Source organism: Condylostylus longicornis, unplaced genomic scaffold (genome assembly GCF_029603195.1).
Source record: "Condylostylus longicornis isolate FDR11 unplaced genomic scaffold, ASM2960319v2 ptg000304l, whole genome shotgun sequence".
NCBI lineage: Eukaryota > Metazoa > Arthropoda > Insecta > Diptera > Dolichopodidae > Condylostylus > Condylostylus longicornis.
The window spans coordinates 41,061-56,547 of record NW_026578268.1 but is presented as its reverse complement, the minus strand read 5'-3'; the positions used below and the strand labels follow the sequence as shown (position 1 = coordinate 56,547).

The following is a 15,487-nucleotide window of genomic DNA, read 5'->3' as shown; positions in this document are numbered from 1 at the left end:
TGTGTTTATGTATCTTATAATATTACATAGTGTATGAACACTATACCATCACAAAAATACAGGCCCGGACACTGAGAGAAACCGACAGTTCATAAATGAAAAAAATTGCGATATTATACGTATGTGTTATGACAGTAAATTTTCCCCATGTTATTCTCTTTCTTTGAAAGTTATCAAAATTCCCTCTTATTTTCACAGAAGCTTTCAGGTCTTGGGCGAAAAATATACATATTCATTTTTGATTAACAGTTAAATTTTCGAAATTTTGATACTATATGTACTTTTTCTTATTTAAGTTTTTAATGTATTGGTTTCAAAATTCCAAAATTTATTTTTACGAAGAAATTTTCAAACTTTAGGAAATTTTTTCAATATTACAAATTGTACTTCAATTGTGTATTTTTTTAAAAAATATATTCATTTTTGTTGTCACATTAAATAAAGTTGGGTCAAAGCAATGGTTTGTATTGTAGCACTTTTCCCTTCAACAAATGAAAATTCTGCTTTTTAATACAGTCTATGTATACCTATCACACTATTAAAATTATTTTTTTTTTTTGTTTTAACTTTTTTTTTTATTTGCCACATTTAATAAAGTCTTAGTCTATCTTAACCTAGAATAAAGTTAACAAAAACAAGGTTTATTTCTATTATTTTTTTAACATTTAAAATGTAAAAATTTTTTTTTTTGTTAAATTATTAATAAAATTTCATTTGGTTAATTATTATTCTGTTATTTTCTAAGAAACATTATTAACATTGAAAATGAGTTTGAAAAAACAATGTATTGAATCTTTTTAAGATAAAATTACTTAACCTAACTTAACCTAACTTAGCCTATACTTACAACTAACGTTAGTTAGAAACTAACTTAATTCAATTTCTCTTCGACAACACACTCATTTCTTTTATACTTTATATTACTAGAAACGGAAACCAGCAAATGAAATAATACTTCTTATTATTAGAAACGCAAACCTAGAACGAGAAATAAATAATATTCGAAAATATAATGATCTCACATATATTTTAAGTTCGAAAAATCGAAATAAACTTAAATAAATGTCAGATTTTATAAAAGACATCAGATGTTTGTGGCAACTGAATATTAATGCTTCATTTGTTATTGTTTTGAATATTATGTTTCGTCAGGAAGCTTTAAAAAAATATATATACACAATTTATGTACGTATGTATCTACCTAAAATTTTATTTTTATTGTTCGAGCGAAAAACTGTAAAATGCTAAATTCTAATCCATTCATATGTACATACACATATTTGAATAAAATTGTTATTTTGTTTTTGCCTAAACCTTTTCTTTATTTAAAAAATTTAATCCTATATGTTCACCCACAGTTTTGAAATAAAGTTGGGTCAAACCAGTGGTTTGTATTGTAGCACTTTTCTCTTCAACAAGTGAAAATTCTGCTTTTAAATACGCTTTCTGCTTTCTGGTTTATGTAAACCTATCACACTATTAAAATTATTTTCATTCATATACAAAACTATTTCTAGGATTGCATATATTTAGGATGAACGATTTATGAAGTTTTTGAAATAAAGCACAAATTAATATAAAGAGGGGTTAACATAATGCTCGATTTTAAGGGTTAATTGTGTGAGTTAAGAAAAATAATTATATTTTTTAATATCATGGAATTTACTGTTAGCTTTTTGCGTTTATAGAAATTTGAGAAAACTTGAGGTTTCCGAAATATAAGGCGTCAAAAATTGAAATTTTACAAATTTCAAGAGGCGATAACTTGAGAGGAGGTGGAGATGGAAAAATTTTTTTTCCTAACAAAATGAACTATTTGTTAATGTCTAAAAGCTCCTAAAATTTCAAGCTTCTGCAGCTTGGGTTTAGAAGAAAAACGACATCAAAAATTTGAAAAAAAAAAGGACTTTTGATAACGGTAAATTTGCACGGCCATTTTGTTTTTCTAAAGTTTAGCAATAGTATACTGCGCTAGAGGAAGTAAGCCACTGCCTTTCTGCATTTGCAAAATTTCAAAGAAGCTTATGGTTTCATAGTTAAAAAAGGCAATTTTTATGGTTTTAGGGGGGTATAACTTTTAGAGGGGGGAAATAAGTAAAAATTTTGTTCTACGGAAATAAGTTTCTAGCAAAGATCTATATACGTGTTAAATTTTAGCTTTCTATCTTCAAGGGTGTATAAGTTTTGTAAACAAAAAAAGTTTCCACGGACAGACTGACGGACGGACGGACGGACGGACGGACTGACGGACGGACGGACAGAGCGAAACTAATAAGCACTTTTTTTCAAAAAGTTTTTGGAAAAGTACTAAAAAAATAAATTTGGGTCAAATCTATGGTTTGTAATATAGCACATTTTCCTTCAACAAATGAAAATACTGCTTTTAAAAACAATCTATGTACATACATATGAATACCTACTATACTATTAAAATTATTTTATTTATTTATTTACATCTAATATAACTTATAAATCAAGATATATTAGTTACACCCTCGGCTACTAGGACCATTCTGGGCTTAGAAAAATAACCTCATATATATTATCAATTTTGAATAACCATAAGGAAAATAATATAGGTTTTTATCTTTATATAATAAGGTCATGTGTAGTGATGCAATAATTAAGTCATTGTTTTAATCGTTATACAAAATACTATTATTTTTAGTGTAAAAAATTATTTAAATTTTATAAAAGAGATTAATTGCTTCTCTTTGGTATTAATACCAAAAGAGAAACAATTGCAACAATTCGAATGAAGTTTCGAAATCCGACTCTACCCCAATCAATTTAAATATCATGCCAGAGATTATAGATTCTAAGAATTTCCTCCACTATTGTAATATTACCTGTAGTCAGAATTAAGACTTCTGACACCGTTAGCGAATACCTCTGCAGTACTGTTTGTGTTCTACCGCAAGCAAAAAAGACATGCCTCATCGAAAGGACCACAGAAAGGACATTCTGGCGGGGAAACCCTTTCTAATAGGTACTTGTTCGTAGATAATGCATGACTCAATCGAATTCTGCGGAATTTCCTCCAATTTTCTGATTTTATTCAATATATACTTTGGTTACTTAGAGTTACTTCAGTGTAAACCAAGAAAACTATTAGAGCTACTCCATTTTGCCTGTCTAGCCTGAAGGGTATGTCTTTCAATACTTTTCGCTTTCATTTCACTAAAATAAGCTCTTGAGGCATACGTTTCATTTTGGCCTTCCGGTCAGCGTATTCGTTACCAGGAATGCCACAGTGTTCTGGAATTTAAACCATCTTGATAAACGTATCTGAGCACACCAGCACATTCCTAATTGCCCTTACTAGAGGCTGCCTATTATTTCTGTTGCCTATAGCACTAAACGCACTTAAACTATTAGAAAATATTATTATGTAATCATGGTCTAAGAGAGAGCAAACATTCAGAGCCTCATACAAAACAATTATTTCAGAATTATAAATTTCATATTCAGATGACATGCTTTTCATGAGTAGTTGTAGCTCATCACTGACATCAGCCACGCCAACACCATCTCCGGTCTTTGAAGCATCCGTAAAAATACAATACGCCTGAGAGTTTCGTAAGACTATTTCCTGGTACAATTTGCGATATATTACGCTCGTTGTGTTTGATTTGCCATGTTGAGACAATGAAATGTCTATGTAGCGCTCTGAAGTATATCTCCATGGAGCTTTCTCTGCAAATTTTGATTGCGGAGACTCAAAATCTATCCCGTGTTTCATGGAGAATTCGAGCGCCTTCACAAGTGAAGAACTGCTTTATATATTAATATCATTTCTCACAATTGCAGTGACAAGTCTATGTAAGGGTTGAGCAACGTCGCTAAACTGCCTGTGTATAAATTGGCGGCAAATAAATTACGTCGATTTACGAAAGACAGGAATCCAGACTACACTTGAAAGCTGTCGACTTTTGTTGTTTTGAGAGCACCCATGGCGATCCTGGAATCGTGATTTAACTGTGTCTGTATCTGGTGGATTTGTGCTTTGGTACCGTAACCATAAATAGAAATGAGGTAATCAATTTTGTCGAATTGCAAAGCCCTAGCTATCTGAGTTGCAAGCCCTATAGAAGGACCGCAATTTGATCCTCATATAAGTTTCAATAAATTATTTGTTTTCTTTAAAATGGAAACCGAATCCCTAACATGCTAATCGAAAATTACTTTCATTCTCATACGAAATTATTTCAAGGATTACATACATTTAGGATGAACAATTTATGCAGTCTTTGAAATAAACCAAAAATAAATTTAAAAAGGTTTTAACATAATGCTCCATTTTAAGGGTTAATTGCGTGAGTTAAGAAAAATAATTAAATTTTTAATGGCACGGAATTTACCGTCAGCTTTTTGCATTTATAGAAATTTAAAAAAGCTTGCGGTTTTGAAAGTATAAGTTGACACCTTATTAGCTACAAATTTTGAGAAGCGATAATATGAAAGGGGGGGAAAATTTTTTTTCTAACGAAATGAACTGTAAGATTTCAAACTTTTAACAAAACGTCGTAAATTTTTGTTTTTTTAAATTTCAAATATAGTATGCCGTGGTAGAAGAAGCCGGCCACTATATTTAAAAATGCTTATAGTTTCACTGCAATAAATAGTTAAAAGTTGGCATTTTTAGGGTTTTAGAGGGGTACAACTTTTGAAGGTGGGATAGATAAAACTTTTCTTCTACGAAAATAACTTTCCATAAGTTAATAAACAAAATATGTACATATAAAATTTTAGCTTTCCATCTTCAAGAGTGTAGAAGTGTTTTAAACATGTCTACTGATGGACAAACTGAGAGACGGACGGACAGACTGACAGAGTGAAACTAAAAGCATTTTTTTTTCAAAAGTTTTTTGGAAAAGTGCTGAAAAAGAAGAGGAGCAATCATACAAAATGATGTATGAGTGAAGGTAATAGGATTTTTTGTGAAATGTACGTCTTAATTTAGTGCATTTTTATTCATATGAAACAAAACATAATACGATTATTACTTTTTAAAAGCTTTTTTTATTTGTCCAAACATTTCTACACAATTTGCGGTATTCCCTTGTGTGTCAGTTTCGCTTTTTGACAAAAAAATGTGGTAAGAGCAATTTGTGGGGAGGTACATCACATATGTGTATGTACAACATTTATGTGCACCTACTTGTATGGATATACAAAGTAATTTTCAGAACAGAAGGTTAATAAAATCAAATTTTCATTCAAAATGCCTAATTCACCTTATAGTTGTTGAAAAAGTACGGGTCAAATATATTTCTGGTGCTACTTAAAACATTGAACAAACCTTACAATTCAAGGATACTGGAAAAGAATCTACTTCGCGATTTAAATAGATAACAAATATAAGAGAAACAAATTTTTTTCACAATTCGTTTATGCCAGATCTGAAGATTTGCAATAAAGCGTATTTTGAATGCACAAAGACATGCTTTGTTTCAATTGATTGAATGTAGAAATGGAATTCTCCATCTGCGTTTTATTCAATAATCTCCGCGATTAACGGGCAAAAATTAAATTGTCGAGTAAAGTGGATGAAAGTAAAGTGGAGTAAAGTTTTGTTCGCCCATTTTGAATGAAGGTCGCTTTTGACAATTTAATTTTTTGTAAATTAAATAAATTTAACAGGTGACATGTAAAGTGACAAGTGCTGTCCCTTTGTCCCAAATGGGCCAAACGTGACCTGTTTTGATTGATTAATATCATTTTAGTCCCATGGCAATTTTTTCGTATTTAATCGTATTTGTCTCATTTCATTTTCAAGAAAACTTTAATTTTTCTCTTTTCAAAAAATTTTTATATAAAATTTATAAAAATGTAACAAAACCTTTAGATTATTAGATAGATTAACCGTATTAGATTCTATTTTAGTTGTAAAATACCGAAAACATCGCAAAAGTTTTCACGTCAACATTATGTTGTAATTTTTCTTCATACATGTTTGTTTTGCTAAAGCTTTCACCTCAAATTTTATATATAGACGAAAATTTTTCAGACTTCATTAAATGAAGTTTAAATTTTAACAAATCAACAACGCAATGTATTATGAAATTTCAAACAAAAAGCTTGAAATTTGAAATTAGTTTTCAAATTAGACTACAAATAAATGTTTATTTCTAAAATTAAGCATATTATTCATTTTAGCCCGTTGGTCTCTTTTAAAATCATTTTACTTAGTAGTCGAAAAATATCAAAGAAAATGGGAATGATTAAGAGAAAAATTTTGAAATTTATTTCGCAAAACAAGAATGAGAAAGTTTTGCCATTGATCAAAATGATCAAGAATATGATATTTTGTGCCACATAAATATACTAGAAACGACCCACCTAAAATATGATGCATTTAAATTTAAACTGTTCCTATTCTTTTAAGCAGTTTAACGGACTCTGAAACGGAAGATTCAAATATATCTAATGAAGCAGATCCCTACGAAGAATTGCCTTTAGAAGAACCTTCTTCGAAAAAATTTTAGAAGAAGCATTCCCAAATCTTCTACATCATATGTACATGATTGGGAGACGCCATAAAAAATAAGATAAAATGAACAAATTTTTTGTTTTTGAGTTATTTTAGTATTATGTATAAGTAGAGGCTAAGGTTTATGTTTAGTGATATCTGAAAGGCCATAAAATAAAAAATACCTACATATCTAATAAAAAAAAGTATATCAAATTTAAAAATATTAATATATATAAACCCTATAGATATGGTTTTCTGTCAGAACATGATATCTACATTTTTGTCATTTCAAAGAAACACTATTGAAATTTTTTTTGTGTCACTTTTGTTTTACAAAAACATTAAGTGGTAAAAATTTAATGAAGATGGTTTAAAAAGTTAGCTTTTTAAAATGTTGCTACTACATATTACATAGTATTAACATTTTAACATATTTTTCAGTAAAATTTTTCTGTCCGTATGTGTGTTTACAAAACTTCTACACTTATTAACACTTATTAACACTTATTAACACAAACTTATTTCCGTAGAACAAAATTTTTACCTATCTCCCCCCAATAAAAGTTATACCCCCCTCCAAATCTATAGAAATGTCATTTCTTAAATATTTATAGCAGTGAAACCATAAGCACTTCTCAAATTTTGCAATCGCAGAAGTAGTCGTATAGTGGCTGCTTCTTCTACCACGACATGCTATATTGGGACTTTAAAAAACAAAATGGCCGTTAAAATTAACCGTTATCTAAAATCCGTTTTTTTTTTAAATTTTTGACGTCGCTTTTCTTCTAGACCACGGGTTTTAGTCGCTAATAAATAGTTCATTTCGTTAGAAGAACACCTCCACCCCCTCTCAAGTTATCGCCTCTTGAAATTTGTAAAATTTCAATATTTGGTACTTTATATTTACGAAACCTCAAGTTTTTTGAATTTTCTATAAACGTAGAATGCTAACGATAAATTCGATGCCATTAAAAATATAATTATTTTTCTTCACTCACGCAATTAACCCATAAAATGGAACATTATGTTAACACCTCTTTAAATTTATTTATGGTTTATTTCAAAGATTGCATAAATCGCTAATCCTAAATACATGCAATCCTCAATGAAATAGTTTCCTATATTAATAAAAAAAATTCGATAGTGTATTAGGCTAGATTGCTCTTAGAAGAAGTATATTAACTTGTTGATGGGAAAAATGATACAATACAAACCATTGTTTCGACCCAACTTTATTCGAATTACAATTAGTATCAATCAGAACTGAATAAGTTCACTTATCTAGTTTTCAATGTTTTTAAACGTGCGTTTCACTTGTATGAAAATAACCAACATGAACATTTAAATATGAAATGTAGAAATGAATATGGCAGATGTTTCATTTTTAACTTGAAACGAAGCAGTAAAAAAACTAGAATACATTTTCATTTCAAAAGTGTGTAACATGTCGTATCTATAATTCAATGCCTTCTTAAAATATTTTATGATCTCGAAAAGTGTTGATAAAAGTTTTGAAACTATTTCAAATACACATAGGATGCAAGATTATTAAAAGCAGTTCTACTAATACCATGTGAACCTATGTCTGATTCACCTGATATTTCTCTGCATTCAATCTATAATTTTTCCTCTTTCATTTTCATTATATGTATGTAAAATCTAAGCATTATATTACTTTTTTAGCCCAGAAACCATTCTCATTTTTTTTCCATTTTTCTTCGTGTTTCAAAAGCTGATTCAAATAATGCACTTCAGATTACATCTGTGTATATTATTATATATTTATTGACCAACCATAGAAACATTATAAATTATATAAACATAAGCGACACAATATAGAGGGAGGATAACAAAATGGAAACTTTTACTTGCATTTATAACTTATAAAAATGTACATTCATATTATTTATTCAATAAATATACTGTACATTCAAAGTAATTTACTACGCGATTGTTAAAAATGAGCTTTTATCTAAAATTTTTTGAATTTATTTTTAGTCTCTGCAAACTAATAAACCAACTCTCTCCACTAGAAATAATTGATATAAATTCAAATACGTTCGTTAGCTGCAATCGATTTAAAAAAGGTCATATGGGAACAATTTCACCTTTAAATATAGCTTTTGTTTTTATAATCTATTGAAGTGTGTTTGGTATCAATTAAAGGTTTTAAGTTCCGGGCCATTGTGAATATATCTTATATTTAGAATATACTGTTCATGTTTTAACGACCATATACATAAATAAACAAAAATATAATATGATTTTAACATATTATAGATTCGCTCTGATTTTTACAGCATTTTATGCATTATACAGCTGGTATAAAAGGTCGTAATGAACAAATTTTGTTTATTTGTAAATATGTATAAATTTTAACAAAATTACGTTTAGTATATACTATATTACTAGGCATACTTAAGTTTTTGTCAACATTATTCCTATAAAATATAAAATACAGAGTTTCTCACTTAAATGAATCAATATGATTTTGTTAATGATTTTCTTTATATTCATTTGAGAAAACTAGGTCTATCTAATTACAAGGAGTTAATATTGATTTGAAATTGTTTTGGCAAAATTTAAATTTTTTGGTCATACACATTTTCATGTTAAACTGTATTTTAAGTCAGATAAATGTTTTGTTCAAAGTGTAGCAATTCTCGAGGTATAGCTAGTAAAATGTAAAATTAAATTTATAAATTATTATAAGAAATTTTGAACATCACTTCAAATGTTTTTATTTTTCTTAAAGTTTATCTTGAACTTAGAATTTAGTGAGAATGCCTAAGCCGAATTGCTCCAAAGCGCGCGAAAAAAATACTTTTGGCGAAAAATAGCCTAAATGTTTAATATGGAAATATGTTTAATATTACTGCGTACATGTTGGATCTAAATATTAAACTATTTTTACCATTAATAATATCTAACTATTACTATACAATTAAAAATACATATATATATATATAATTAATTAAGTACTATTATAATAATTATAATAGTACTTAATTAATTTATATTTAAATATAATTAATTTATAATTAAATTATATTATCTTAATATAATATTATAATAAATTAAGTCTATATCTCCAGGTTAAAATTGAATAATAATAGTTTTCAAAATTAAGATGAAACTAATGAATATGTTTTATTCTGTGCCAATAATAACTCCAAGATTTAGTTCCTTTTTAACTTAAAAAGAATTTTTATAAAAGCAATATTACGTATATAAAAGCTTAAATAGGCTATAATTAAACAGTATAGAAATTTTGAGCGAAGATAAAAGCAAATTTTTTAATATATTCGATATGCGTTCATGTATGCATGTAAATGACGTATGTATATGATAATAATAAGCAAGTATTTACCAAAATATAAAATATGTGCACATATTACAGTGGGCATACATTTTTTTATGTTGATTGCAAACTATCTTTAGTTGAAAAGTATTTCACGTTTAATAGACTATTCTAAGCACTACGTGATAAATTTGAATGCAAGTTTTGCCAGAAAAATTTCTTTACTTAAAAATGACAAATGAAAATTAGGAAGAAGTTAATAACTTGAGATATTTTTCTTTACATCACAAGTACGAGATATGGCAGACTTACTGCTAACCAATTTACAAGTTCTCCAAAACTATGAAAGCCCAATAATTCCCAAAGAATTCAGTCAATACTTTGTGAAAACCTTAGAAAAAAAAATCAATACTTTGTCAAAACAGAAATAGATCAATTGAAGAAAATATTTGTAGCACTGGTAAAACAAAATCATGTTGCCTCAGTTCACTAATATATAATTTATGTAATCTGAAATATAGATATAAATTATTTAAACCTCTTTTGTGGTTTATTTATAATTTCCTTAAAGAAATTGAGAAGTGAATGGCTAAACGTTACGATTTTTTATATTATGTTTCTCTTCATCCTCAGGGCCCTTGACGTTGCAAAAGTCCGCCTGCCATACCAAAGCAAGTTCCCCCTTCTTTTCTTCATTCCTCATCTATTCGACATTATTGTGGCACGGAACCTAGCATATGCGGGCTATGAAGGGTAGACTACATAGCCCGCATAATGCCCTTACGGGCGTCCTACATCGCTTCACCAAGCCACATTTGACAGTGCAGGAACATCCTCCTCGATTTCATCCTCCTCTAAAAAAAACTAACTCCGTTTTTGATGGGTTCACCGATACGCTACAACCTGTTGCTAACCTCCCCAATTGCCTCAAGTCACGCTTCATAATCCGCTTAAGTAATGATCTTGCAACCACTATCATCCACCGTTAGTGGATAAGAGTTCATCCAAAATAAGTACCCAGAGACACAATGACAAAATACACCCTGGGCAGTTTACACAGATCTTGCCTTTCTGTGCAGATGTTAATTTCCTGCAAAAAAGCCCCTTACCATAGCATGTCTTACGCGAGCCTCCAGGAACTTTTCCATAGTTTTGAATACGAACGAGAACGGACTTTTTGGTCCTTAATTTAAAATACTTACTCTTTTCAGGTTTTGATATAAAGACCACTCCATTCTTTAGGCCCGATCCCCACTCGCCCGTCTGATGAAACTTGGCTCGACCGCTTCCTTAACCAATACCCTTCTTAATCTTGCCCAAACATTTACATCCCCGCGATTTGCAATAAGTGTCCACTATTATTTTACCTTTGCCTTCCATAGAGAATATTTAAAAGGCCTTAGTCCATGCCTGCAGATGTTCCATTGGACAAACTGCTGCTCCGTTTTGCGGCATTGTACAGCCGTCTCACTTTCTTCTACATTTAGCAAGTGCACTAGACTACCATAGAAATCTCTCACCTTTTGCCGGGCATGGCGTTTTACGGTGAAACAATAAAGAAATATGAAGATTACAAAAGAATTCTTATTAGAAATTCGTCGCTTTAAATTTTTCTTTTCATTAAATTATTTATTAATAATCACATAAAAGATGTGCCGCGCCACAAATATAAAAAACCTGAAAAATTGAATATTTTTCTAATTTCAACAAATGTGTTTGCGAAATTTTCAACGTGATAATATACCCTAGTTATTCTGACGCTTGGAAACAAAATTCTTCCATTGTTGGAAATTTTTTATATTTCCAGAACTATAAGTAATAATAAAATTTATAAAAGTTTAAAAAAGGGGAACCTTGAGTAAGAAAAGAAAAAAGTGTTTTCTGAAAAATAAAACAATATGAACAAAAAATCCTTTTCCAAGACAGAAATTCGATTTAATATAAAATATGAACACTTTCATAAACAAATGTTATATACAAAGTCTGAGTACGACTATAATATTCTATCTACTTATAAATACGTACTATGTATAAATTTAGATCCTTAAAGAATTTTATTATAAAAACTTATGGTAAATCCAAATTCAAATAAAATTGAATGTACTCGCTCGTATACATGCACATCCTTATATTGTATCTGTATAAAATATCGTATACATTTATATATGTAACACATACACACATTTATAGTAAAACGCTTAGCTAATTTATTTGATTGGGGATAAGTAACGGTTGGAAGCTGTTGCAGCAAGTGGGGAATTAGGATGTTGAACTCATTCAAAAATGGCCGCAAAATTTTAATGAGTAGAAAAATTAAAGTGGGCGGAGGAGCACAATATCTATCAAGATGGCTGCAAAATATTTGAATATTTCTTTAAAATTTTATTCTTCTAATGAAGAAAACTTATTGAAGGAGAAAAGAAGGAAGATTGTTTGGATGTGGATAGAGTGTGAGTAAGTTTGACTAAATTATTGGAAAATATAAAAATGTAGTACAAAAGTTATAATTTCGATAAAGTTCCGAAGCTTATAAACTCAATAAACATTCTCCAATAAAGCCCAATCTTTGTAACAAAAATAGTTTTGAAAAAGGTATAGATATTGGGTCTGTTTATCCAAGCTCTTCAAGCAGTTTCCTACTGAACACGTTTTTTTTCAATCGCTTAACTGAAGCGATTTAAAAATTCTGAAGCAAAAAAAAAGTAAGCTTCATTATGCAGCGGTTTAACTTTGATATTTGGATATGTCATATACGAGTATGTTATGTAAGACTCTAAAAATATAGTTAACATTTTACAAAAAGTTTATTTAAATTATATTATTATAAAACATAAGTACTTTTTTACCATCATTATTCTCCATTCTGTTTGCCTTTTTAAAAATTTAAAAATAAAGAAATATAAAACTGACATCCAAATGTCATATTTTTTTAAAGCAAAAATAAAGTGCTGCAAACCGTTCAATGGAGCTCTGCAGCGATAATCAACTAAGCGCTGTAATTTATCAAAGCACTTAAGTTGGCTAAACGTACCCATTATTATCTGTATATACAATGTACGTATGAGGATGGATACCGCTGGAACAACCAAAAAAAAAATTTATATCGTATGTTCAAATATAAAAATATAAATCATAGAATAATTTGTTTATATAAAGTAAACAAAATATTACAAAATAGAAATTACGAAAATTTATGTTAATATGTTATTTTAGGCAGAGCAGAACCGTCGGGGGGAATAGGAGATTCATGCGCAGGCTGCAGTAAACCAATTTTGGATAAATTTTTATTAAATGTTCTTGAAAGAGGTTGGCATGCGAGTTGCGTGCGTTGTTGTGAATGTCTTCAACTATTAACAGATAAGTGTTTTAGCAGAGAAGCTAAATTGTACTGTAAAAATGATTTTTTTAGGTAAGTAAAAGTAATTTTCTTACAAACTGTAGTTGAACTAATAAAAATTAGAATTTCTTTTTTTGAAATTAATTGTTTATGTACATTCACTATTTGGAATACCTACATACATATGTATTTGTTCATATTTAAAAGCAAAAATTCAAATTCTAATTCAAATTGTTATTCAAAAAAATGCAACTAGTCGGACGTTCATATGAACAAAAATTTAGACCCATCTTTTTATATGCATATTTACATTTACCCCCGTATATGCAACACTGGTAAATTAAAAATTTTATCAAAAGCTGCAATTTTTAAACCCACAAAATGAAAGTCTTATCAAAATTTGCACATTTACATATATGAAAATATTATTATATAAAAAAAATTTTTTTATTTCATTTTTCTTCTATCTTTAAAAAAACCTTTATGTCAAAGTGTCATATTGTTAACTGACGAATTGTTACAGGTCAAATTATATTAAACCTTATGTTATTTAAGTTTTATGGTATAAAAGTTATGTCTAACACAATATAACACAATTTATATTTCTTGGCTCATGTATATTTACCGACCGTATTGTGTAAACAATAGGTAGGTTATGTGATGGCAACAAATTTTGCATATCGAGTTTTCGGTGGGAATGCACTTCTCCATAGTAGGGAAGTGTAATTAAACTATTTTTAGCAACCTGTCGGTCCGTCGGTCTGTCGGTCTGTCGGTCTGTCGGTCTGTGTGTGCACGCGTGTATCTCAAGTTCGGCTGAACCGATTTTGATGAAATTTTATATGTAAGTTTATTTCCACCATGGCACGAATTGATCAACTTTTGAGATATATCAGGCCTCGGGAACTGCAATTTTTAGCGGGCCTGTTTTACATTTTTGAACATTTTGAAGAAAGTATTCAACCGATTTACTTGAAATTTCATATATAAGCTTTGCTCGATCGTCCGCGAAAATTCCTATGTCTTGGAAGAAATCAGGCATCGGCAACTAGGCGTTTACTACGGGCCAAATATACATTTTTGTGTATAGAAAGAGAAATAATCAACCGATTTCATTGAAATTTAATATATGAATTCCTCGTATCAAAACAATGAAAATGTAAATTTTTTGGAAAGATCAGGCATCGGCAACTAGACGTTTACTACGGGCCAAATATACATTTTCATGAATATAAAGAAAAATTACCAACCGAGTTCATTCAAATTTAATATATGAATCCTCGTATTAAAACAATGAGCATATAAATTTTTTGAAAACATCAGGGCTCGAAAACTGATTTGCGGGCCGATTTTACATTTTTCACCATATCTACAGAACGAATTGATGAAATTTCATGAAATTTGATATTTGAGTTCTGGGCATTACCAAAACTAACTGGTGGGCATTTCAGGGAATTCGGATAGCACAAAGCAAAACTCTACTAATGCCCTAAAAATTGGAAAGAAGTATTTAACAGACATTTTTATAATATTCTGTAACACTTTCATTTAACTTGACAATGCGGTCGGGTATGTGCTGACCACATCAGATTTTTTTTAATATGTACAAGAAATAGAAAGGTATATATCGTTATATTTGTAAAATATGTACCTCTTGGAATATATTTGTATAATTATAAAAGCTGTGCATTTATACTTGTCGGGGATAAAAATTAATTGCATATATGAGAACTCTTTATAAATGAAAAGCTCGCTTAAAAGCAATGAATATTTGTAAAAAATTAATATATCTAGCTCTACTGGGTGAAGAAACCTTAACTTTTAAAATAAAACTTATATACTATGTTTCTTTATTTTCTATTCGCTCTAATATCTTATTCTGAATATGTTTTCACATTATATTATTTTGAAAATATAAAATGTAAAAATATATTTAGAATAAGATATACTTTCAAAAATTTACTGACAATATAAGACTCTTACCAAGATGAAGTTAACCACTTTGAAACACATTTAAATAAGCTACCATGTTAAGATTTTTAATTCTTCCAATTTGTAATTTAGTCTATGCCGGTCGATTGCAGCACTTTTTATTTACAGTATGCAAACTTATTCCAATTATAAATATACCTGTCCTATTATAAAACTATAAATTTTAAAAAAGATTTCAAAAATTTTACCAGTTTTTGCAAGAGATGTTTATACGGAACTTCGGTTTAAAAGGAAAAAACTAAAAAAGAACACAAGAAAAATGATGATTGAAGTTTATTAATTTCCGACATTATGCAAAAGTTATTATTTTTCAAAATAACTTTTTATAATGCTTAATTGTTTTTACTCAAACGTCTCATTATGTTTATATACTCTTTTGTAC

General features: G+C 29.1%; 1 protein-coding gene across 1 annotated transcript in view; it reads left to right on the top strand.

Moving 5' to 3' along the window:
* LOC129616834 (LIM/homeobox protein Lhx5-like) overlaps positions 1-15,487 on the top strand; it is a 60,978-nt gene that overhangs the window by 9,210 nt on the left and 36,281 nt on the right. The window contains exon 2 of the mRNA XM_055532381.1: positions 12,990-13,185. Within this exon, the coding sequence (XP_055388356.1) occupies positions 12,990-13,185 (196 nt within the window). The remainder of the gene's footprint in view (positions 1-12,989; positions 13,186-15,487) is intronic.